The sequence below is a fragment of the Mirounga leonina genome, unplaced genomic scaffold (genome assembly GCF_011800145.1).
Source record: "Mirounga leonina isolate KUSES-001 unplaced genomic scaffold, KU_Mleo_1.0 Mir_91, whole genome shotgun sequence".
NCBI lineage: Eukaryota > Metazoa > Chordata > Mammalia > Carnivora > Phocidae > Mirounga > Mirounga leonina.
The window spans coordinates 26,360,331-26,386,864 of NW_023270839.1; the positions used below are offsets into that span (position 1 = coordinate 26,360,331).

The window sequence follows — 26,534 nt, forward strand, 5'->3', positions numbered from 1 at the left end:
GAAGGGCAATTTGGCAGCATCTACCAAACTTTCAATCCAGCAGTTCTAGTTCTAGTAAATTACCCTATAAAAATATATGGATATATATTTTTAAAGGTCATTTAAAGATTAGGAATATATATCAAAAGCCTTAAAATGTTCATGTGCCTTGGCTCAGCAACACCACTTCTGGGGATTTTCCCTAATGGGGTTGATTGGGTGTGTGCATATATAAGGATCTTCAGTGTTTATCTCAGCATTGTTTATAATTAAATGGGGAAAATAACCATAATGTATTCCAATGATTGATTCAGTTTGGGGGTGGTGTGTGTGTGTGTATAAAATAGAATATTATCTGGTCATTACAAATGGTGATATAACTGTTAATAAAAGATGTTCATAAAAGAGAAAAGCAGCAGCATAGAAGTTTCACTGTTTTGTAAAAAATAAAATTTAAAAAATATACGTCTGCATAGAAAACTCTAGGACTAAACCCTAAAATGTTAAAGTGGTATCTCTGGGTGGTTAGATTATGGATGATTTTTATTGTATATGAACTTTTTTTCATGACTTTCTTCTAAGATCATGGATTACTTGTGTGGTTTTAAAAACCTGATCTATCCATTTCTTTCATTCAATGCTGAATTTTGAATTCAGCTCTCATTTTTTATCATTTCAAAGATGAATCTTTAAGAGAGCAGTTTTAAAATTCAAATTCAGTTTTTTGTGTTTTTAACTGTGAAGAGACTGCCGCCATATTAAAAATACTATTTCCTTATTTTATAGTGGGAAAGTAAAACTGTCCTGCGCAATGAGCCTTTGGTTTTAGAAGGAGGCTATGAAAACTGGCTCCTTTGTTATCCTCAGTATACTACAAATGCTAAAGTCACTCCACCCCCACGAGGCAAGAATGAAGAGGTGTCTATCTCATGTATGTATGTGAAAATTTTTGTTTAAAATTGCTTTGGATTAACTTTAAATTATTTATGTTCTCAGGGTAATGTTCTTGGTTGTGTGTGTACTTGTCCTATTGGATAGCAGTTTGTTTTCAGGCATAAAAAATACGAGGTGTCCACAGCCTGGAAGTTAAGTTAATTCTTTAAGATTGTTGTGGTTGTCACCTCATTTACTTTACATTTAACTATTACATATAACATGCATGAGATATGTAAGTACTATTTATGGGGTTTGCTGTTCTTTGAAAAAATATTATTCTTTTGGGGATTTTAGTGGATTTTACTTATCCTTCACTGGAAGAATCAGTTCCTTCTAAACCTACTGCCCAGATGCCACCTCCTTCTGTAGAAGTAAGTGAAAATATAGAAATGATAAATGATCAAGATGAGAGAATGGCACCACTGAACATATCAACTCCAGTTGAGCCAATTGCTGCTTCTAAATCTGATGTTTTACCCATTATTCAGCCAGTGCCTGTTATAAAGAATGTTCCACAGGTATGTTCTTGATTTCTTTTAACTGTATTGTTTCTCTTTTTTTTAATATTATATTAAATGCATAGTATACAAATGAAGTTTTATATATAACCTTTTATATTTTATAAAGAAAAATACCAGTGAAGAGAACTTATATGTTTTGGTTCCTTTTGGCTATAAAAATTTTTCATTATAATTCAGTCCTGTTGCCACAGCAGTATTAGAGTAGATAATTCAAAAGATTTCAAAGCCAGCTAGCAGGCATTTACTACAGGCAGTACCAGTAAAAGATTGTATTACCACAGTAAATATGAACATTTTCAGGGTTTTCTTTTTTTTTTTTAATTTTAAGATTTTATTTATTTATTTGACAGAGAGAGACAGCGAGAGAGGGAACACAAGCAGGGGGAGTGGGAGAGGGAGAAGCAGGCTTCCCGCTGAGCAGGGAGCCCGATGTGGGGGGCTTGATCCCAGGACCCCGGGATCACGACCTGAGCCGAAGGCAGATGCTTAACGACTGAGCCACCCAGGCATCCCCAGGGTTTTCTTGTATATAATTTAACCCGTAGTATTTTCCCAAATAGTTTGGCTTAAAGATGATAGATACGTGATATCAATATTTTGCTTTCAAAATAATACTCTTGTTCCATTTCCTTAGAATTTGATATGTAAATAACATGCATGGTTTTTGTTATTGTTACTTTTGTTATTATTGAAGTTTTATTGCCACACAGTATGATATTAGTTTCAGATGTACAACATAGTAATTAGACATTTATATACATTGCGAAATCATCACCATAAGTCTAGATACCATCTGTCATCAAAGTTATTAAGATATTATTGACTGTATTTTCTATGCTATGCTTTACATCCCTGTGACTTACTTCTTAGCTCTAAGTTTGTACTTCTTAATCCCCTTCACCTATTTCATCCAACCTCCTCAAAACCCTTCCCCCTGGGCAACCACCAGTTTGTTCTCTTTATTTATAAGTCTGTTTCAGTTTTGTTTTGTTTGTCTTGCTTTTTAGATTACACATATTAGTGAAATCATACAGTATCTGTCTTTCTCTGACTTATTTCACTTAGCATAATACCCTTTAGGTCCACCCATGTACTGCAAGTGGTAAGATTTTATTCTTTTTTATGGATGAGTACTGTATCACCATATATATGCCACATGTTCTTTATCTCTTCATCTCTTGATGAACACAAGTTGTTTCCATATCTTAGCTTTGTAAATACTTTTAATTAACATGGGGTGCATATATCTTTTTGAATTAGTGTTTTCATTTTCTTCAGATGAATGGAATTATCAGAAGTGGAATTGCTAGATCATATGGTTCTGTTCTTCATTTTTTGAGGAATTTCCATACTGTTTTCTCTAGCGGCTGCACCAATTTACATTCCCACCAGTGGTGTACCAGATTTCTTTTTCATCACATCCTCACCAACACTTGCTATTTCTGCTCTTTTTTATTTTACCCATTCTGACAGGTGTAAAGTGATACTTGGGAGCACCTGGATGGCTCAGTTGGTTGAGCCTCTGACTCTTGGTTTTGGCTCAGGTTGTGATCCTCAGGGTTGTGGGATCAAGCCCCCCACTGGGCTCCACGCTCAGCATGTACTCTACTTAAGTTTGTCTCTCCCTTCCCACCCTCCCTACCACGTGCTTGCTCGCTCTCTCTCAAAAAAATAATTTTTTTTTTTTTTTGTGATAACCTCATTGTGGTTTTAATTTGCATTTCCCTGATGATTAGTAATGTTGAGCATCTTTTCATGTGTCTCTTGGCTACTGTATGACTTCTTTGGAAAAATGTCTATTTGGGTCCTCTGCCATTATTAAATCAGATTGTTTGGGTTTTTTGGTGTTAAGTTGTATGAGTTTGTTATATATTTTGGATATTAACCCATTATCAAATATGTGATTTGTAAATATATACTACCATTCAGTAGGATACCTTTTCATTTTGTTGATGGTTTCCTTCACTGTGCAAAAGCTTTTTAGTGTGTAAATGAGTCCCATTTGTTTATTTTTGCTTTTGTTGCCCTTGGCTTGGCTGAGGAGACAGATCCAAAAACTATTGCTAGAATCAGTGTCCAAGAATTTACTACCTATTTTTTCTTTTAGTTCTATGGCTTCAGGTCTTACGTCTTGGTCTTTAATACATTTTGAGTTTATTTTCAAATAGATATAAGAAAGTGTGGTCCAATTTCATTCTTTTGCATGTTGCTCTTTAGTCTTTCCAACACCTTTTATTGACTGTCTTGTCCCCATTGTATATTCTTGCGTCCTTTCTCATAGATTAATTGACCATTTAACTCTGGGTTTATTTCTGGGTTCTCTATACTGTTCTACTGATCATGTGTTTTAGTACCAGTACCATACTGTTTTGATTACTGTAGATTTGTAGTGTATCTTGAAATCTGGAATTACAACACCTCCAGCTTTGTTCTTCTTTCTCAGAATTGCTTTGGCTATTGGGGATCTTTTGTGGTTCCATACACATTTTAGGAGTTTTTTTTATAGTTTTGTGAAAAATGGTATTGTTATTTAGATAGATATTGTATTAGATCTGTAGATTGCTTTGGGTAGCATTGATGTTTTAACAATATTAATTCTTCCACTCCACAAGCATGGTATATCTTTGTATTTATCTCATCTTCAATTTCTTTCATCAGTGTCTTAAAAGTTTTTAGAGTACAGGTTTTTTACCTCGTGGTTAAATTTATTCATAAGTATTTTAATCTTTTTGATGCAGCAGAAATAGAATAGTTTCTTCTCTTTGTTATGGTTCATTATTGGTGTGTAGAAACAGAACAAATTTCTGTATATTGATTTTGTATCCTACAACCTTACTGAATTCATTTATTAGTTCTAATAGGTTTTCTGGTGCAGTGTAGGGTTTTCTACATATAGTGTCTTGTGATCTATAGATAGTACCAGTTTCACTTCTTCCTTACCAATTTGGATGCCTTCTCTTTCCTTTTCCTAACTGATTGTTGTGGCTAGGACTTCCGGTGCTATGTTGAACAAAAGTAGAAAGGGTAGGCATCCTTCTCATTCTTATCTTGAGGAAAATATTTCAGCATTTCACTATTGAGTGTGATGTTAGGTGTGGGTTTGTCATGTACTTCCTTATTATGTTGAGGTGTTCGCTATATACCCAGTTTGTTGAGTTTTTAGCATAAAAGGATGATGTATTTTGTCAAATGCTTCTTCTGCATCTACTGAGATGCTCATATGGGTTTTATCCTTCATTTTGTTAATTGATTTGCAAATATTTTTTTTTTAAAGATTTTATTTATTTATTTGACAGAGAGAGACACAGCAGGAGAGGGAACACAAGCAGGGGGAGTGGGAGAGGGAGAAGCGGGCCTCCCGCCGAGCAGGGAGCCCGATGCAGGGCTTGATCCCGGGACTCTGGGATCATGACCTGAGCCGAAGGCAGACGCTTAACAACTAAGCCACCTAGGCGACCCGTTGATTTGCAAATATTGAACCATCCTTGTATCCCTGGAATAAATCCCTCTTGATTGTGGTGCATGATCCTTTTATTAATGTATTGTTGAATTCAGCTTGCTAATATTTTGTTGAAGATTCTTACATGTCAGTTCATCAGGGATGTTGGCCAGTAATGTTCTTTTTTGTAGTGTTTTTGTCTGCTGTTGGTATGAGGGTAATGCTGAGCTTGTACAACGAATTTGGCAGTATTCCTTCCTCTTTGATTTCTTGCAATAGTTTGAGAAGAATAGGTATTAACTCTTCTTTGGTAGAAGTCACATCTGTTCCTGGACTTTGGGTTGATGGGAGTTTTTGATTACTGATTCAATTTCATTGCTAGTACAGGAATACAACAGAGATATTGTGTGTTTCTTTCCAGGCCACCACAATAAAGCAGATATCATGATAAAGCAAGTCCAGTGAATTTTTTGGTTTTCTGGTGCATATAAAAGTTATCTTTACACTGTGTTGTAGTCTATTAAGTGTACAATAGCATTATGACTAAAAAAATAATGTACATATCTTAATTGAAAATACTGCTAAAAATAGTCATTTGACATTTCAGCAAGATGTAATCTTTTTGCTGGTAGAAGGTCTTGCCTGTGTTGATGGCTATTGATTGATAAAGGGTGGTTGCTAAAGTTTGGGGTAGCTGTGGCAATTTCTTAAAATAAGACAACAGTGAAGTTCGCTGTATCTGTTAACTTTCTTTCATGAATGATTCCTTTGTAGTATGCAGTATTATTTGACAGCATTTTCCCCATAATAAAACTTCTTTCGGGGCGCCTGTGTGGCTCAGTCATTAAGCGTCTGCCTTTGGCTCAGGTCATGATCCCAGGGTCCTGGGATCGAGCTCCACATCGGGCTCCCTGCTTGGCGGGGACCCTGCTTCTCCCTCTCCCACTCCCCCTGCTTGTGTTCCTTCTCTCTCTGTGTGTCTCTCTGTCAAATAAATATTTAATAAAAATAAATAAAACTTCTTTCAGAATTGGAGTCCATCCTCTCAAACCCTGCCACTCCTTTATCAACTGAGTTTATGTTATATTCTAAATCCTTTGTTGTCATTTCAACAGTCTTCACAGCTTCTTCCAGTAGATTCCATTTCAAGAAACCACATTCTTTACTCCTCCAAAAGAAGCAACTGTTCATCCGTGCAAGTTTTTTTGTGAGATAGCAGCAATTTAGTCATATCTTCAGGCTCTACTTGTCATTCTAGTTCTCTTGCTATTTCCACCACTTCAGTCTCAAACTCCTCAAAGTCATCCATGAGGCCTGGAATCAATTTCTTCCAAAGTCCTGTTAATGTTGAAATTTTGACATCTTTCTAGGAATCACTAATGTCCTTAACTTGATGTAGAATGGTTTATCCTTTCCAGAAGGTTTTCAGTTGACCTTGCCTCCATCCGTTGTAGGAATCACTAAGCAGTTCTAGCCTCACAAAATGAATTTAAGTAATAAAACTTGAAAGTTATCATGACTTCTTGATCAGGGGGCTGCAGAATGGGTGTTGTGTTAACAGACATGAAAACAAAACAAAACTAAAAACAGGCACAGAAACATTAATGTTTTCAATCAGAACTCTTGGGTTACCAGGTACATTGTCAATGAGCAGGAATATTTTAAAAGGAGTCTTTTTCCTGAGGAGTAGGTCTCAATGTGTGCTTAAAATATTCAGTAAACCATGTTGTAAACAGATGTGCTGTCATCCATGCTTTGTTGTTCCATTGATAGAGCACAGGCAGAGTTAGATGTAGCATCATTCTTAAGAGCCTTAGGATTTTTGGAATGGTCAATGAGCATTGGCTTCAACTGAAAGTCACCAGCTGCACTGACCCCTAACAAGAGAGTCAGCCTGTCTTCTGAAGCCTTGAAGCCAGGTATTGGCTTCTCCTCTCCAGCTATGAAAGTCATAGATGGCATCTTGTCCAATATAAGGCTGTTTCATCTATATTAATCATCTTAGCTAGATCTTCTAGACAACTTGCTGCAGCTTTTACATCATTACGTGCTGCTTCACCTTGAACTTTTATGTTATGGAGACAGCTACTTTCCTTAAATCTCATGACCCAACCTTTGCCAGCATCATTTTTTTTTTTTTTTCCAGCTTCCTCACCTCTCTCAGCCTTCATAGAGTTGAAGAAAGTTAGGGCCTTACTCTGGATTAGGCTTCGATTTGTGGGAATGTTGTGGTTGATTTGGTCTTCTATCCAGTCCACGAAAACTTTCTCATATAAGTAGTAAGTCTGTTTCATTTTCTTATTATTTGTGTGTTCACTGGAATAACACTTAAAATTTTTTTCAAGAATTTCTTTTCATTTTCAGTTTGGCTGTTTGACATAAGGCCTAGCTTTTGGCCTAGCTCAGCTTTTGACATACCTTCCTCATTAAGCTTAATTGTTTTTAGCTTTTGATTTAAAGTGATAGATGTCAGGACGCTTGGGTGGCTCAGTCAGTTAAGCATCCAACTCTTGATTTTGGCTGAGGTCATGATCTCACGGTTGTGAGATCAAGCCCCACGTCGGGCTCCGTGCTCAGGACGAAGTCTGCTTGAGATTATCTCTCCCCTCTCCCCCTGCCCCTCCCCCCCAACACTGTCTCTCTAAAATTAAAAAAAAAAGTCTTTAAATAGGGATGCCTGGGTGGCTCAGTTGGTTAAGCGTCTGCCTTCGGCTCAGGTCATGATCCCAGGGTCCTGGGATCGAGACCCGCATCGGACTCCCTGCTCAGTGGGAAGCCTGCTTCCCTCCCTCTGCCTGCCACTTCCCCTGCTTGTACTCGCGCTCTGTCAAATACATAAATAAAATCTCTAAAAAAAATAATAAAATGATAGATGTGTGACTCTTCCTTTCACTTGAACGCTTAAGAGGCCATTGCAGTGTTATATTCATTGGCCTAATTTCAATATTGTGTCTTGGGGAATAGAGAGGCCCAAGGAGAGGGAGAGAGACTGGGACTGGGGAACAGCTGGTCCATGGAGCAGTCATAACATATGCAACATTTATTAAATTATATGGGTATGGTTCATGGCACTGGAAAAAAATTAAAATAGTAACATCAAAGATCATTGATCACAAATCACTATGACATAAAGTAATAATAAAATGTTTGAAATATTGTGAGAATTACCAAAATGTGACACAGAGACATGAAGTGAGCAAATGCTGTTGGAGGAGTGGAACTAATAGACTTGCTTAAATCAGGGTTGCCAAAACCTTTAGTTTTTAAAAAATATAATATCTGTGAAGTGCATAAAGCAAAGTTCAGTAAAACAAAGTATGCCTGTAATTAAACTGTTGAGATTTTCTTTTCTTCTGATTGAGTCTTAGAAGATTGTATGTTTCAAAGAATTTATCCATTTCTCCTAGGATGTCCCAATTTGTTGGCATATAATTTTTCATAATCTATAATCTTTTGTATTTCTGTGGTGTTGGTTGTTATTTCTTCTTCATTTCTGATTCTGTTTGAGTCCACTCATGTTTTCTTGATGAGTCTGGCTAAGGGTTTATCAGTTTTGTTCATCTCTTCAAAGAAGCAGCTCTTGATTTCATTGATCTTTTTTATTGTTCTTTTACTATTTCATTTATTTCTGCTCTACTTGTTTTATTTCCTTCCTTCTGCTAGTTTGGGGCTTTGTTCTTTTTCTAGTTTATTTAGGTATAAGGTTAGGTATTTTTTTTTTTTAAAGATTTTATTTATTTATTCATGAGAGACAGGGAGAGAGAGAGAGAGAGGCAGAGGCAGAGGGAGAAGCAGGCTCCCTGCTGAGCAGGGAGCCCGATGCGGGACTTGATCCCAGGACTCTGGGATCATGACCTGAGCCGAAAGCAGACGCTTAACCATCTGAGCCACCCAGGTGCCCAGGTTAGGTATTTTTATTTGAGATTTTTCTTGTTTCTTGAGGTAGGCCTATATCTCTGTAGACTTCCGTCTTAGAACTGTTTTTGCTGCATCCCAAAGATTTGGACCACTGTGCTTTCATGTTCATTTGTTTCCATGTATTTTTTAATTTCCTCTTTGATTTCTTGGTTGATCCATTTGTTGTTTAGTAGCTCTTTGTGTTTGTATTCTTTCCAGAGTTTTTCTTATAATTGATTTCTAGTTTCATACTGTTGTGGTTGGAAAAGATGCTTGATATGATTTCAGTCTTCTTAAATGTATTGAGACTTGTTTTGTGGCCTATCATGTGATCTGTTCTGGAGAAGGTTTCATGTACACTTGAAAAGAATGTATACTCTGTTGTTTTGAGACAGAATGTATTGTATATGTCTGTTAGATCAGTGTGGTCTAATGTGTCCTTCAAAGCTACTGTTTCCCTTGTTTATTTTCTGTCTGGATGATCTATCCATTGATGTAAGTATGGTGTTAAAATCCCCTGCTTTTATTATAGTATGATCAGTTTCTTCCTTTCTTTCTGTTAATATTTGCTTTATATATTTAGGTGCTCCTGAGATGGGTGCATAAATATTTAGAATTGTTATATCCTCTTAACTGGATTGATCCCTTTATCATCATAGGATGCCCCTCTTTGTCCTCTTGTTACATACAGTCTCTGTTTTAAAGTCTATTTTGTCTGATAAAAATGTTGCTACCCCAGCTTTTTTTTTTTTTTTTTTTTTTGCTTCCATTTGCATGGACTGTCTTTTTCCATCCCTTCACTTTTACTCTGTATGTGTCTTTAAGTCTGAAGTTTCTTGTAAGCAGAATACTAGATGGGTCTTATTTTTGTTATCCATTCTGCCACCTGTGTGTTTTGATTATAGCACTTAGTCCATTTACATTCAAACTAATTCTTGATGGGTATGTACTTACTACCATTTTGTTAATTTTTTTTATTGTTTTTGTAGTTCTTTTCTGTTCCTTCTCTTGCTCTCTTCCCTTGTGAATTGATGACTTTCTCTAATGTTTTGTTTAGATTCCTTTCTCTTTATTTTTTGTATATCTATTACGGGCTTTTGGTTTTTGGTACATATGTAACACCTTACATATATATAGCAGTTTATTTTAAGTTGGTGGTCACTTAACTTCAGACACATTCTAAAACCATTACATTTTAACTCGTCTCCTCCATATTTTATATTCCTTTTTTTTTTTTAAGATTTATTTATTTAAGAGCAAGAATATGCACTCAAATGGGGAGAGAGGCAGAGGGAGAGAATCTTCAAGCAGACTCCCCACTGAGCGTGACGCCCGACGCAGGGCTCAGTCTCACCACCCATGAGATCACAACCTGAGCTGAAACCAAGAGTCAGACACTTAACTGACAAGGCACCCCTCCACATTTTATATTTCTGACATATTTTACATTTTTTATTTTTATATTTCTTTATTATAAATATACTTGATTTTATTACTTTTGTCATAATCTCCATAGTAGCTTTAGAATTGGTTGATTCCCTACCTTTACTATGTTTGCTTTTACCAGTGACATTTTTTCTTTTAAAATGTTACTTCTAGTTATGGCCTTTTCTTTTCCACTTAACAGGAGTTCCTTTAACCTTTCTTATAAGGCTCATTTAGTGATGATGAACTCCTTTAACTTTTGTTTGTCTGGGAAACTCTCTCTTATTTAATTCTGAGTGGTAACCTTGCCAGGTAGAATATTCTTGGTTATTCGCTTTTCCTTTCTACAATTTGAATATATCATGACAATCCCTTCTGGCCTGCAAAGTTTCTGCTGAAAAATCAGCTAAGAGCCTGATAGGGTTTCCTTTATAGGTAAGTTTTTGCTTCCCTCTAGCTGCTTTTAAAATTCTCTTTATCTTTTTTTATAAAGATTTTATTTGTATGAGAGAGAGAGAGAGCACAAGCAGGCAGAGGGGCAGAGGGAGAAGTAGACTCCCTGCTGAACAGGGAGCCCAATGCAGGGCTCAATCCCAGGACCTTGAGATCATGACCTGAGCTGAAGGCGGATGCTCAATCAACTAAGCCACCCGGGTGCCCCAATTCTCTTATCTTTAACCTTTGACATATTAATTATTATGTCTTAATGCATATCTCTTTGTTTTCATCTTGTTTTGGGTTCTGTGCTTTCTAGACCTGGATTGTCTGTTTTCTCCTCTAGGTTAGGAAAGTTTTCAGCTATATTTTTTCATATAAGTTTTCTGCCCCTCTTTCCCTTCTCCTTCTGGTACCCCTGTAATGCAAAAAATATTAGTACACTTGATATTGTCCTAGTCATCTCTTAAACTACCCTCTTTTGTTTAAGTTCTTTTTTCTTTTTTTTGTTCAACTTGAGTGATTTCCACTATTCTGTCTTCCAGATCACTGATATGTTCTGCATCTTTTAACCTGCTCTTGATTCCCTCTAGTGTATTTTTCATTTTACTTGCTTTTATTCTTCAGCTCTGATTGGCTCTTTTTTATATTTTCTACTTCTTTGATGAAGTTCTTAGTGCATTCATCCATTCTTCCAAGTTCAGTGAATATCATTATGACCATTACGTTGAACTCTTTTTCAGGTAGATTGCTTATCTCTGGTTCTTTTTCCGAGGCTTTATCTTGTTGTTTTGTTTTCAGCCTATACCTTTGTCTCCTCATTTTGCTTGACTCTCTGTGTTTCTCTGTTAGATAGGTCAGCTGCATCTCCCAGTCTTAAAGGAGTGGCCTTATGTAGAAGGTGCCCTGTGGGGCCCAGATGTGCAATCTCCCCCTCGTCACCAGAACCAGGGCACCCCATGCCCTTCTGATGTGGTTAGGTCGAGACTGCTATAGGGATACTGGTGGGCAGGACTAGTTCCTGGTGCAGATGGCCGAGAGGCCCAATCACAACTGTTCGGGCATGCTGTTGGGTAGAACTGACAGCTTCCCCACCCCAGCAGGGGCTGCTGTCTTGTCTTAGGCTGCCTGCCAGGTGTGGCTGAGCAGGAACCACTTTGGATGGGCACCTGCCAGAGTATGCACATTGGGCAGGGCTGATCCATAGGGGAATACCTGGTGGGGTGAATGGTCATAGCAGGGCACATGAAGAGTGTCAGAAGTGGTGCCTACAAGCACTTCCACTCCTGGAGAACATCCCTATAGATCCCTGCCCTTCCTGGACTTACCTTAAAATTAGTTAATAACTTTCCTTCACATATGGCCCAGGTGCTTTTCAAGCTGTTGCCTCTGTGTTGGGTCTGGGAACAAGTGAGTTTGTAGCCTGGCCCTTTAAAAGCAGATTCTCAGGGTCCTGTAGCCCTCTTGCTATCCTGGAGATACACCCCATTGATTTTCATGTCCAGACATTATGGGGGCTCATCTTTTCTATACAGGTCCCTTGGGTAGGGGTGCCTAATGTAGGACTTAAACCCCTTGCTCCTCAGGGGGGACCTCCACATTTGTAATTACTCCAACCATTTGTATATTTCTGTATCAGGTGTGTGGATGCTGACTAGACTGTGCCTCTGCCCCTCCTACCTGTCTGAACGTGGCTTTTTATTTCTATTTTTGGTTGTGGAAGAGCTGTTTTGCTAGTATTCAGGTCATTCTCAGAGAGTTTGTCATATTTAGTTGTAGTTTTGGTGTGTCTGTGAAAGGAGGTGAGCTCAAGATCTTCCTACTCCACCATCTTGATCCCTTCTCTGACAGGCATGTTTTAGCAATAATTATTTAAATGATTTTAAATAACCAATACGTTACAATAAAAATGCAGCTTTTTTCCTCTGCATTTTACTCAAAGGAAGGTAAACTCATTCTCCCCTATGAATTTTCCAATGAGATTTTTTATAGCATTCATTTTTAATTTTTTTTCAGATACAGTTCAACAGTATTTCACATTTGAAGTGGATGCCATTTGATTGGTGCAACAGGCTATGAATAGAAAACTTAAGTCATTTTTTTGTTATGAAATGAGATGGTTCATTTCTTTTTTTTTAAGGTCTTCAGCTCTAAATATTTCGGACTAAATCTTAAGACTGAACAGTATTTGATTAGGCAACTTTTCTTAAAACATAAATTTAAGAAATTGAAAAAAGCTTATGTTATTGTACTTCCTTTAAACTTAATCAACATGTTACTTGAATCATAATCCTCTTGTTACTTTCTGAGATATGTGCAATTTGTCTAACATATTTTGAGGATTTTTTATGTGAAAGACAACATGAAGGTTTACAAATATGATTAAGCTATGGATTCTCTCTGATGTTTAGAAGGAGAGACTTATACAAAGGCAGCCAAAATATAAGGTAGAATGTCATAATCGTTCTAATAGTCACTGGAGCATGAGCAAGGAGAGAAATTTTGACTGAGGGTATCAGAGAGGTCTTCATGGAAGAGGCAGTATTTTTTCTGGGTGGTAAGAGTACAGTAGGATTTGAGGATTAAAGAGACAAGTAGATTTTGTGACTAAAGGAACAAAGCTTGCTCTGGGACCAATGAGTAGTTTTGACATGCTTGAACACTGCTCTCTATGGTCTGTCTAGGTGAGTGTGATAGTAGATAAGATCGGAAAGATGGGCAAGAGTCATCAAGAGATACTTGGATCAAATTGGAGTTATCCTGTAGGCACAAGGAAACTTAAAGAATTAAAGTTGAAAGTAACATTATCATAGTTTTGCTTTTAAAACTAGGGGGGAAATGGATTGAGTTGTTAAAATGGAAACAGAAACATTTATTTTAGATCCTAGCCACCTTTTATTACCGTTATCCTCATAGTGGTTCTTCCTACTTCATTCTCAAATGTGGAAAAGACGAGGAGGGAATAGATTTTTAAAGTGAAGAGGCAAAAAGAGAAGTGAAGAGCAAAGGAGTGATTTCTTCACTAAATTCTTCCTATGGTATTATTTTCTAGTTGCAGAATGTACAATATGTTTTGTAAGAACACCATGCAAGTTGTTACTGGCAGATATTCTTTTAAGTTTTTATACTTGTTTCAGTAAATTGTATTCTCAAGAAATATGTTAGGGGTTGGCGTTTTCTCGCCCCAACCTTCGCCAGAGGGGCTGCAGCATCATGACAGGCCCTGAAGCAAGGCGGCGAGTGGCTTCCTGCGCCGCGGGGCTGGGGGGCTGGGGGGGAGCGCGGACGGAGGGGGATGAGGAGGCAGCCACCCTCCCGGAGCAGCCGGAGCTTGAGCACGAGCCTGAGGCCGCGAGCGGCGTGAGCGCGGGGCTCCCGGGGGCCCGGAGCGCGCACAAGGTGCACCTGCCGTCCTCCCGGACTGCTAGGAGCCACGGGAGGAGCCAGCGCCCGGCGAGAAGCCCAAGAGGAGGTGCCGGCAGAAGCTAAAGAAGTACGGCAAGAATGTTGGGAAGGTCATCACCAAAGGAAGCCAGTACGTGGTCATCAACCTGCAGGGCTTCGACGTGGTCTACTCCGCCCCATTCGGAGGAGCCATCAGCGTGGTCTGGTTCCTCCGCTAATGGGAGCTGCGGGGGCAGACACACAAAAATGGATGGAAGTTCTGCTCTGGGAGCTGTGCCAATCCCGGACCATTTCAGACCTGAACCCACAAAATCCTTGGAGGAAAACAATGTCTTTCTTTGTTGAATTGGATGAATGGAACATCCCTGCCCATCCATTGAGCTTTTCATGACTCTAGGACACAGGTGGCTCTGATGGACGGCCCAGCAGAGAATTAGGCCCACGTTAGGTTTGGGATTATAGTGTGCTAACACAGAAGCCTTCACGTTGAGGTGGCACGGGGCTGGCATGGAGGCAGATGCTTCACAGACGGGAGCACTCTGGGTGGGTAGCGGAGTGGTGATTACAAAGGGGAAGAGGGACTTTGACCTGGACTAAGATGATTTGTTATGTTCTGGAAAGGTCACCCTGACATGGCACTCACAGCCTTGGCTGCCTCTGTTCTGGGGGCAGCAGAGGAGCTGTTTGTCAGTCTCGTGCCCCAGCTCCTTCCTCCACCCCTTTGTCACCTGGAGTTTAATTATGGGCTTGAGAAGAAGGAAGGAAGGAAAATCTCTCTGAAGGTTGTGATACTTTGTTGATGACCTGTGTGACTATATAAAGCAGATAAAGCTTGTGATTCACCCCCACCCCCACCCCCGTGACACGAATGTGCAGCTGGCGGTGAGGGAAGGAGGGAGTTCAGACGCAGGCCAGGTGGGTTCAAGAGGTCGCTTGAGCAAGTGCTCCTGTTGCACCCAGGCCGTCCCAGTCTGGCTTTGTGTTTGGAGCTGCCAGGCACCATCGCCTCCTGACAGCCGTTCAGCGCCTCTACGCCAAGCCACCGAAGGCACTTCGTCTTGGGAGAGAGGGAGACGCTACGCTTGGAAAGAAAGTGTGTGATTTAGAGAAGAAGCCAGGAAGTAGGAGACAGGTGTGCTGGAAGTCGAAACAAGAAAGATGGTGGATAGGAGGAGTGGAAGTATGGGAGCCAGGTCTGGTTTATCAGCCCTGGGAAATCTTAGGTGGGTGGGCTTTCAGCTCCGGGTAGGGACCAGGGATGCTGGGTGACTAGGGTGCTTTAAATCCCTCCGAAGCCCAGAGCTCTCACTGACTGCCTTTGTAGCATCCTTTCTTCTTTGGTGCTGCCAAGTTTGTCTGCATCTCACCTGGATTCAGAGATCAGCACCGCATGGGTCCTGGGCTGGACGCTCTGCCAGGACGACCCAGAGACTGTCCTTGGACCATTGGCCAGCGAGGTGAAAGAAAGAGGAGGCTCCTCTTACCTCTTAACATACCCCTCTGCCAACGCCTGTGATAGGCCACCCTTCCGACTATTTCCAGAATATCCAGAAGTCCAAATAGTTGTTGCTGATCAGGCTGTAGGGTGGGTAGCAGCACATGCATGTTGCCCTAAGTTCCCCAGGCCTTGCAAAGGAGGCCTCAGTGCCCACTGGTCAAGCCAACCAGGTGGCACCAGGATGTGGAGAAGCTGGGTGGGGAAGACAGACAAATGGACAGAAAAAGGAACTGGTGTAGGAGAGACTTGTAGCTAGACATTCTGGAGGCTCATGTTGAAGATGAACTTGGATACAGTTCTGCATCATTAATATTTGTGAGGAAAAGAGAAAACAAACAAACGAAGGAAGAAAGGAAGGAAGGGGAAGAAAGATAGATGTTTGGGTCACTTCTAACAATTTTGTAGGGTTAGTATGCTATTAAATTGAGGTAATAAACATTTAACTCGTTAATTAGTAACTTACCTGTTTTGAAAGTTGTTGTGGAATATTTTACTCATTTCCTCGGCAACATATTAATTTACTATGTGTCAGGCACCAGTCTTTTTTTTTTTTTTTTTTAAGATTTTATTTATTTATTTGAGAGAGAGAGAATGAGAGACAGAGAACATGAGAGGGAGGAGGGTCAGAGGGAGAAGCAGACTCCCTGCCGAGCAGGGAGCCCGATGCGGGACTCGATCCTGGGACTCCAGGATCATGACCTGAGCCGAAGGCAGTCGCTTAACCAACTGAGCCACCCAGGCGCCCCAGGCACCAGTCTTTACCCTTCTGGAGCTTATATTCTAGGAGGGAAGAAAGATTTTAAACACGTAATTAATAGTTATTTAATCAGGATCCCAATAAGTACTATGAGGGGAAAGAATAGAGTATTAGGACAGCATATATCAGGGGACTTGGCTGTTTTGGGGATTTAGGAAGTCTTTCCTAAGGGAGAGATATTTAAGCCACAACCTAAAGTTGTAGTAGGCATTCTCTAGATGAACAGCTGGTATAAAAGCCTGAGTTGGAAAGAAGCATGGCATCTTTGAGGAATTAAAAAGGCAGGGATGGGGGTGGGAACATGGTATGTCTGGTGTGTAGATTAGTCTAAGATTAGAGAGATGGGCAGAGGTGGGACTTTGAGGCCACACAGGGCCATACAGGCATGGTAAGGATTTTAGATGTCATCTGAGTAGAGTGAGTAGCTATTTAAAATAGGGTTTTAGAGGCGCCTGGGTGGCTCAGTCGTTAAGCATCTGCCTTCGGCTCAGGTCATGATCCCAAGGTCCTGGGACTGAGCCTGATATCAGGCTTGCTGCTCAGTGGGGAGCCTGCTTCTCCCTCTCCCTCTGCTGCTCCCCCCTGCCTGTACTCTCTCTCTCTCCTTCTCTCACTTTCTCTCCTACTCTTTGTCAAATAAAATCTTTTAAAAAAATAAAATAGGGTTTTACATACATGAGGAATATGGTCATATTTGTTTTAAAATGAATACTCTGGCTACAGTGTGGAAAGAGATTAGAAGGGAAGCAAGAAAAGAGATGGGGCAACTAGTTAGAAACAGTGTAGGGAGGATGTTGGCATGGACTTGGTTGGTGCTAGTGGATTGGGACAGATGGAGGAAGAAAATCATCAGACTGCGTAAAGGTAGGGGGAAGGCACATGAAACTCAGTTTTCTGTGTAAGCTACTGTTTGGATAGTGGTTACATCCATGAGGTAAGGACCATATTTGTAGGGGGAATATCATGTAATCAATTTTGGTCATGTTAGGTTTGTGGTATATATGTGAGACACTGACATGGAGATACTGAGTAGGCAGTTGGATATGTGGAAATGGAACTTAAATTTAGGTATGGCCAGGTCTAGGTTTTATGTTTTAGATTAACTCTTCCAAATACAAAACATATCATGGTATATTGAAAGTATGGAATCAAGAGGAAGTAAGTGCCAAGTGCCTTATGAGAAATCTTGACAGACACAAATAGATGCTCTGGCACATGTTGTCTCCACAAAGTGATGGTTCTTTTACAACAACTTGATTTCAAGAACTGAGGTTACATTCTTGGATTTTGACAAAAATATGTTTTGCCCTGTTTTTGTTGATATAGATTGATCGTACTAAAAAACCAGCAGTCAAATTGCCTGAAGATCATAGGATAAAATCTGAAAATAAAGATCACGAGCAACAGTCTCCTCAGGATGGAAAAGTTGTTCCTGATCGTTCCACAAAGCCAGTATTTCCCCCTGCAACTGCCATGTTAACAGATGAAGAAAAAGCTCGTATTCATGCAGAAACCGCTCTTCTAATGGAGAAAAACAGACAAGAAAAAGAACTTCGAGAAAGGCAGCAAGAAGAACAGAAAGAGAAACTGAGGAGAGAGGAACAAGAACAAAAAGCCAGAAAGAAACAAGAAGCTGAAGAAAATGAAATCACAGAAAAGCAACAGAACGCAAAAGAAGAAATGGAAAAGAGAGAAAGTGAACAGGCCAAGAAAGAAGATAAAGAAACTTCAGCAAAGAGAGGCAGAGAAATAACAGGAGTAAAAAGACAAAGTAAAAGTGAACATGAAACTACCGATGCCAAGAAATCTGCAGAAGATAGGGGCAAGAGGTGTCCCACCCCAGAACTGCAGAAAAAGGCAGTGGGAGATGTGCCCCATGCCTCTGTGGCAGGAGATTCAAATTCAGGCAAGGTAAGCAGAAACAAACAGTACAAACTGCCAAGTGTGAAATAAATTATTAGATAAAAAGATGACACCAGGGGCATTCCATAAATAGGACAGACCTTTCAAGTAATTTTCTAGTGGGTGATAGATTTGTACTGATCCATCTCCATTTGCTTGCCTACTCTCCTTTGGTTGACTGGGAATGGGATTGCTTTTTTGTCTGTGAAATGCAATGTATTTTTAGCAATTGAGATAACTAACACACATTCTTCATTTTTATATGGGAGCTATGATCAGTGTGGAGGAGTTAGGTGCCAAATATGTATATGATAGAGTTTGTATCTGCTTAGGATATGTCCAAAATCAGTGACATCTAAATGGCCCAACATCTCTCTTTGTGTATATTGATTTTAGTGGTCATGTCTATGTCATTTTGTTTGTTGCTTCATCTAATCAGTAATATTGGCAATAATCCCATTAATGTTGCCTTTTTCTGCCCTTGGCTATTCCCCAAAATAGATTCCCATAATTTTGGGGAACATTTTTCATTGTTATTCTTCTTTAACCAAATGATATCATATGTGCTTTTATTTTTTTTTCCTGTTTTATACAATTAACAATGCCTTTCCCTTTTGAACAACAAATAAGTTTTTATAATAGCAGGAACAGTTACGGCCCTTTTTACATACACGTAAATGGAAATACATTTTTGGTAGTGTGAAAATGACTTCGGATAGAAGGCAAAATACCATCTTTACAGAACGTCAACCTTTATAACTTCTGAAACAGCAGTTCAGGCATAGACCAAAATTAACAATTCATATAAATGGCACACTTACCCAGAGAACACTTACCTAATAACCTTAACTATCAAAAATAAAGCTCTCTGGGCACCTGGTGGCTCAGTCGGTTGAGAGTCCAACTCTTGGTTTTGGCTCAGGTCATGATCTCTGGGTCATGAGATTGAGTCCCACGTTGGGCTCTGCGCTGGGCATGAAGCCTGCATGAGATTCTCTCTCTCCCTCTCCCTCAGCCCCTCCCCCACCCCACTCACATTTGTGCTTGCTCTCAAAAAAAAAATATATATATATATATACACACACACACACCTCCTACAAAAGCCTTCTAAACACCTAAAGTTAGAGAACTGAAGCCCATGTACTAAAATGCTCTCACTTTATTCATGGGAGACTCAGAATTGTTGAGCTATTACAATTTAAATATTATTCATTGAGTAGCTATTACACACCAAGTATTTTTCCTGCATTATCTTATCTTTCTAATGATAAGTCCATGAGGTATTGCATTTACAAATAAAGTTAAAGCTTGGAGGTTAAGTAATTTGCCTAAGAGCCCATATGCAGTAAGATTCCAAAGCCACTTCCTTTCTATCTTGCTTCACTTAGAGGCAGACAGTCATAAGAACTGAAAGCATTCATGTTTCTGGGGTCTTTTAGTATAGGTGCCAAATACAAACCTAAATAGCCCTACAAATCTAGCCCTGAGATTATCACATTAGTCTTTGATGTTTCCTGTAATATATAACACATTGAAAAAAAGTTAAGATTATATATATATATATATATATATATATATATATATATATATATTACATATTGTAAGCTCTTTTAAAAGTAGGCAAAATATGTAATTTATTCTGGAATTTTATTAAAATTGTCACAAATACTTAGAAGTTTTTACTTTACTGTAGTTATTTTTTAAATAAACTATAAAATTAAAGTGAATTTTTAAAGGAACCTATGATAGATTTTAAGAGGATTTAAAATGGATTTTGTACTTTTGAATATTGTTCTATATGAATATCCCATAATCTCTTCATTCACTTCAATATGTTCATTTTGGGAGAACATGACCACTTTGAAGGCAACCAAATCATGTGCGATTACAATAAAAGGACTGTTCAAAAGAGGTCATGGTGAATATACACCGATGACCAGCAACTTACACTTAGCTATGTATCATGAATCTATCCACAGTGATTGGCACACTTCCCTCCCCCCACGCCATTGATTCATCAGTTTCTTTTCTTCTTTACCTTTAGTGTTAGGAAATCCCACATGGGCTCTGTCACCTTTAATGAAAAATATCTACTTTGACAATAAAACTGAATAAACTTTTCAGAGGTCTCATTTTTTTTCCTCCTTTTATATTTTCAGTCTGATGGATTTACTTGTATTAGCTAGTGATTGACAGGCAAGTTTATATTGGAGGACAGTTAAAGTTTTCTTTCACTTCTGAAATTTTAATAACTTTACAGCCTGTTAAGATTAAAGGACAACCAGAAAGTGGAATTCTAAAGACTGGAACTTTTAGAGAGAATACAGAAGACACTGAAAGAAATAAAGTAAGTAGTAGTTTATTGGGTAGGGGGAAACACATGAATTATAACTATGTGGTTGTCTTTACCATGTCGTCATCCTCCATCTTAAGATCTGCTTTCTGAGGAAATCTTTGCTATCTTCCATAGCTGTGTTTTTGTTTGTTTTTACATGACTGAGCCATTTATATGCTAAAAGGAGTAGATGTTTGTCTTCCTGTTTAAAGTACAATGGTATACTCATTTTATGAAATTAGAAAATACCTAGGCCTTACTACATGATCCAGCAATTCTACTTCTAGGTATATATCCCAAAAAAATTGAAAGCAGGGTCTGGAAGAGATATTTACACACCTGTGTTCATAGCACTATTATTCACAATAGCCTAATAGCCAAAAGATGGAAGCAATATCCATCCACAGATGAGTATATAAATAAATGTGGTATATACATACAATGGTGTATTATTCAGCCTTTTTAAAAAGGAAGGAAATTTGTGACACATGCTACAACGTAGATGAATCTTCAGAACATTTTGCAAGTGAAATTAGCCAGTCACAGACAAATACAGTGTGATTCCATTTATATAGGGTGGTTGCCAGGTGGATGGGGGAAGTGGAGAGTTGTTTAAATGGGTGCAGAGTTTCAGTTTTGCAAGATGAAGAGATTTCTTGAAATTGGTTGCACAACCAATTAAGCAAATATGCTTAATATCACTAACCTATATATTTAAAAATGGTTAAGATGACAAATTTTGTTTTATGTGTACTTCATCACAATTTTTGAAATATTTAGGTCTTATAAGACATCTTTGCCTTTGTTTTTATTTTGAGTTTTATTGAGGTATAATTTGCATACCATAAAATCCACCCATTTTTAGTTTACATTTCAGTGATTTCAGTTCAGAGTTGTGAAACAACTATTAACTCAATCCAGTTTTAGAAAATTTTCATCATAGTGCCCAATTGTAGTCACTCCTTGTTTTTATCCTAAAGCCACAGGCAACCATGATCTATCTGTCTCCATAGCTACTAGGTCTCTTCTGGGCATATCATTTAAATGTAGTGTTGTGTGTATGTGTGTGTGTGTGTGTGTGTGTGTGTATATATGTATAGTCTTTAGCATTTGTCTTTAGTATAATTTTTTGAGATTCATCCATGTTGTAATGTGTATCAGTAGTTTATTCCTTTGTATTTGCTGAATAGTATTCCCTTATGCAGATATACCACATTTTATTCATTCACCAGTTAATGGATATTTGGATTGCTTCTGCTTCTTTTGGGCTATCATGAATAATGCTGCTGTGAACATTTGCATACAAATCTTTGTGTGGAAATAGGTTTTCATTTCTTTTGGATTGATACCGAGCAGTGAAACTGTCTTTTTGTTTTTTTAAGGAAACTTTAAAAACCACCATCATTATGGGCTTGTGCGTACACACATTTCCTTTTCCCTTGCTGGAAATATTTGGACTTCGAGACCACGTAGGATTCTTCGTTTTTAAATTTGATTTTAAAAATATTAAGGGCAGCCAACACAAGGCTTTTTGGTTTTTTGGACAGGTAGCTTAAGTCTGTATATGGCACAATTGATTTTTTTTTTTTTTTGTAACTAGGCTCGAGAGCCTTTGACAAGAGCACGAAGTGAAGAAATGGGGAGGATCGTACCAGGACTGCCTTCAGGCTGGGCCAAGGTAAAACTCAAAATTAGCACATAAATAAATAATATGGTCATGTCCTTATCTAAAAAGCTTTTGTTGTTGTTGTTGTTTATTCTACAACCTCTCTAATGCAGAGTCAATTCTGTTTTTTCATAATGGAGGACATAGCTCATTTCCCTAATTACAGAATTAGAGCGGGGTTAGATTTCTCAATATATCCAATCTGAGATTCTGGCTACAATATATGAGCATTTTTGGCATTGTCATTTAGAAACAGTTTATTTAATACCTAAAGTTCTTTGGAAGTTTTATTATAGAAGTGATTATTACCATCTTATCAAATTATTTTAATCCAAAAGTAAATTTAGCAGTGGAATACTTCTGAGTGACTTTTTTGGTTTGTAATGGTCATTGTTTTTTGACCTGTTTTGTTTTTTTGTTTCTTTTCCATCTAAGTTTCTTGACCCAATCACTGGAACTTTTCGTTATTATCATTCACCCACCAACACTGTTCATATGTATCCACCGGAAATGGCTCCTTCATCTGCACCTCCTTCCACCCCTCCAACTCATAAAGCCAAGCCACAGATTCCTACTGAGCGGGATAGGGAACCGTCCAAACTGAAGCGCTCCTACTCCTCCCCAGATATAACCCAGGCCATTCAAGAGGAAGAGAAGAGGAAGCCAGCAGTAACTCCAACAGTTAATCGGGAAAACAAGTAAGTTTATTCTAAATCTTAGAACTAGAATAATCTATTTGAAAACTTCTACTCTAAACATACAAGTTTATTAATACCAGGGAGTCAGAAATTTCTGAGGATGGCTGTATCAGCCATTGTTATTTAGCACAGAAAAAAAAGAATGGATTAAATTCCTTGGTTTTTATCCCAAGTGCTAACTTAAATATATCAGGGAAGATTATCATAATACGTATTAATGTAGATATAAAAGAATATACATTATTATATTTTAGGGTAGCATGGTATAGACTAGAAGTTTTTCATAAACCTCCATGGTCCCTAAATTTCTCTTTAAGGACCATAATCTATAGGATTGTTGAGTTTATCTTGTTGCACCTAATTCCGAACTTTTTTTTTAACTTCACCCGTACTGTGGAAGCAAATTTAAATAGTATTAAAATAACAGGTATTGTGTGTATCAGCTCCTAATCCTTACTCTGCTCTGTTTTTCTTCATTGCATTTCTGCTATTCACAAGTAGTGAATGATCAGTAGGTTCAATTATTTTTCCCAAACCAGTATCTCATTTAGATATGTTCCTGGTGTGATCCCTCCAGTGCTCTTGACTTATGATTGATAGGATTATGGGGAGATAATTGTCAAATCTACTTATCACTTCTAATCTTTACTTTTAGGGGGAGGGGTATAGATGGAAGTACAAATAAATGGGTTTATATTAGGGCTCACTATTAAAACTGGTAAGGTTTAATTCCTTCTTGAATCATCATTCTTATTAAAGTTTAATTTGAAGACTTAAAGTTTTTGAAAACAATCACACATGCAGTTTATGTATTTTTATGTGTTCAACAGAGGAGTACATGAATGCATACACCAGAGCACATGTAAAGAAAAGCTGAAACAGTTTAATCTGTTCTTAATATTCCTTTCAGGGGTGGAAGTGTGCTTAGGATCAATAATAAAAAGATCAGTTAAGATTTTTCTTAATGCTATAGCAGTTCTAGAAGCTCTGCATGTAAGTCAAATACACTAAGTAACAAAAGTCTTAAAGACATTCTCTAGTCCAGTGCTGTTCAGTATGGTAGTGGTTATTTAGAATTGTAGCAAGTGTAACTAAGGAGCTGCATTTTTAGTTTAAAATTTAAATAGCTACCTGTGGCCAGGGGCTACCACATTTGTCAGCACACCTCTGGGTTTCAGGTAATAGTACCCAAATAATCCCTGCCTCTTTTGATATCTGTTCCACATAATAAGCTTTTTATTCTTTGGCATTCTGGTTGAGCTCAACATTTGGTAATGCTAAACTTCCTAGGATTATTTAAAGGAATTTGAAAGAACCTTCTCTACCAGAAGACTGCCTGTTCATGAGAAGCCAGGGAATCTATCTCAAGGTGTAAGAACCATAGACCCACATAAGAGGTTAAAGATACTTGTTACAAGGCGCCTGGGTGGCTCAGTCGTTAAGTGTCTGCCTTCAGCTCAGGTCATGATCCCAGGGTCCTGGGATTGAGCCCCGCGTTGGGCTCCCTGCTCTGTGGGAAGCCTGTTTTCCCTGTCCCACTCCCCCTGCTTGTGTTCCCTCTTTCGCTCGGTCAAAAAAAACAAAATCTTACTTTAAAAAAAAAAAAAACAACTTGTTTCTTGGGAGGATCACAGAATATAACCGGTGTTACCTAGATAATAAATGTCTTGTAAAACCCAGTACCTTATGACTTATTAACTATTTACAAGATTACTGTGTCCTCTGGTACCAGTGCTGGAGTTTGTTAATTTCAGATGCTATGCATTTTAAGACATTGTGTACATTTTTTCTTCCTCAGGCCCACATGCTACCCTAAAGCTGAGATCACTAGGCTTTCTGCTTCTCAGATTCGGAACCTCAATCCTGTTTTTGGAGGATCTGGACCAGCTCTCACTGGACTTCGTAATTTAGGAAATACTTGTTATATGAACTCAATACTGCAGTGCCTATGTAATGCTCCACATTTGGCTGATTATTTCAACCGAAACTGTTACCAGGATGATATTAACAGGTAAAGAAGTTTCATACTGGTTACAATATAGTATTAAAAGGTTGATCTAACCACACTTCCTTACCACCCAGCTCCAGAGAAGTCAAATGAGGAAAGGGGAAAAAATATCTTTATTCTTAAGAGAAATTTGAGAAAAGCCTTCTCTGATTGGTAAAGGACAGACAGGAGAGGAGCAGTGCAAGAAGGCAGAACCTCAGTCATCAGCTGGAGCCTGTTGAAGAGGAGGAGTTCGCAGCCCAAAAGAAGCAAGTTGGCAGGGTATAATCAAAGTAAGATTCAGATGAGGATTTAGTAATAAACCTGTGAATAAGTACTTCAGTGTTGGGTTACAGTATGTGAAGAATTTAATGTTGACCTCAAGAACCCACTGTACCTTGACTTTCAAAAACTTGCTTTTTTTTTCGTAACTTTATTTGCAAAGGTCAAATTTGTTGGGGCATAAAGGTGAAGTGGCTGAAGAATTTGGCATAATTATGAAAGCCCTGTGGACCGGACAGTATAGGTATATCAGTCCCAAAGACTTTAAAATCACCATTGGGAAGATCAATGACCAATTTGCAGGATATAGCCAGCAAGATTCACAAGAACTGCTTCTGTTCCTAATGGATGGTCTCCATGAAGATCTAAATAAAGTAAGAAATTTGATTTTTCTAAGTTATAAAGGCTCTTTAGGGTTGCTCAACACTGTAATTTTTATAGCAATTTAAAATTATAGTTAGTGATTGTTCAGTGCTAGTTTTCAAATCTCGTGACTTTGTATTAAGGCAGGGAACTATAAAACAAATATATCTGATAGGTCTAATATTTTAAAAGAAATACATAATTTAGGGCGCCTGGGTGGCTCACTCGTTAAGCGTCTGCCTTCGGCTCAGGTCATGATCCCGGGGTCCTGGGATCGAGTCCCGCATTGGGCTCCCTGCTCGGCAGGAAGCCTGCTTCTCCCTCTCCCACTCCCCCTGCTTGTGTTCCTGCTCTCGCTGTCTCTCTCTCTCTGTCAAATAAATAAATAAAATCTTTTTAAAAAAATAAAAAATAAATACATAATTTATAATTGCTTACTAAAATGGTAGGTTGTATTGTGAGAAATTTTAAATATTGAAATAGTTGTTAGAGATAACTTTGTGACCACATGTATGTGAAAGTAAATTTAAACACAAAATTTATAAAAGATTAGCTGTATACCACCTGAACATCTTTATTATTGTTTATATATTTTATATATATCATTTTTATTTTTCTTTTCCTAAAATAAGCATTCCCACATGTAACCAGAGGACTCATGTGAATAGTTACTGAGGCATGGATCTCTGATACCTTTGTTGTTACCACTGAACATATATGTATATTATATATACACACACACACGTGTGTATAAATACGTATTTTGTGTGTATGTGTATGTGACTATATATAAAGTATATGTGTATCCATCCATGGAGCCTCGGACAACAAATAAATTCTGTCTAGTTGTAGCCCTAATTCCCAGATAGCCTCTCTTTTCAAAAGCAAAATTTTCAACATAAAAAAATAAAATACATGTTTATTTAAATTTTTAATTCCAGTTAATATTAGTTTCAGGTATACAATATAGTGACTTCCATACATCACCCGGTGCTCATCATGACAAGCG

The 26,534-nt window shown here is 38.3% G+C and overlaps 1 protein-coding gene across 5 annotated transcripts in view; it reads left to right on the forward strand.

Annotated features, from left to right (window-relative positions):
• The window catches only part of USP8 (ubiquitin specific peptidase 8), a 75,326-nt gene that overhangs the window by 42,701 nt on the left and 6,091 nt on the right, over positions 1-26,534 (forward strand). For 4 of the 5 annotated variants that reach the window (XM_034994653.1, XM_034994656.1, XM_034994654.1 and 1 more), the window contains exons 9-16: positions 766-910; positions 1,210-1,433; positions 17,619-18,203; positions 20,455-20,541; positions 22,130-22,207; positions 22,631-22,893; positions 24,692-24,904; positions 25,326-25,536. In XM_034994653.1, the coding sequence (XP_034850544.1) occupies positions 766-910; positions 1,210-1,433; positions 17,619-18,203; positions 20,455-20,541; positions 22,130-22,207; positions 22,631-22,893; positions 24,692-24,904; positions 25,326-25,536 (1,806 nt within the window). The remainder of the gene's footprint in view (positions 1-765; positions 911-1,209; positions 1,434-17,618; positions 18,204-20,454; positions 20,542-22,129; positions 22,208-22,630; positions 22,894-24,691; positions 24,905-25,325; positions 25,537-26,534) is intronic. The other variant, XM_034994657.1, reaches the window with a different exon arrangement.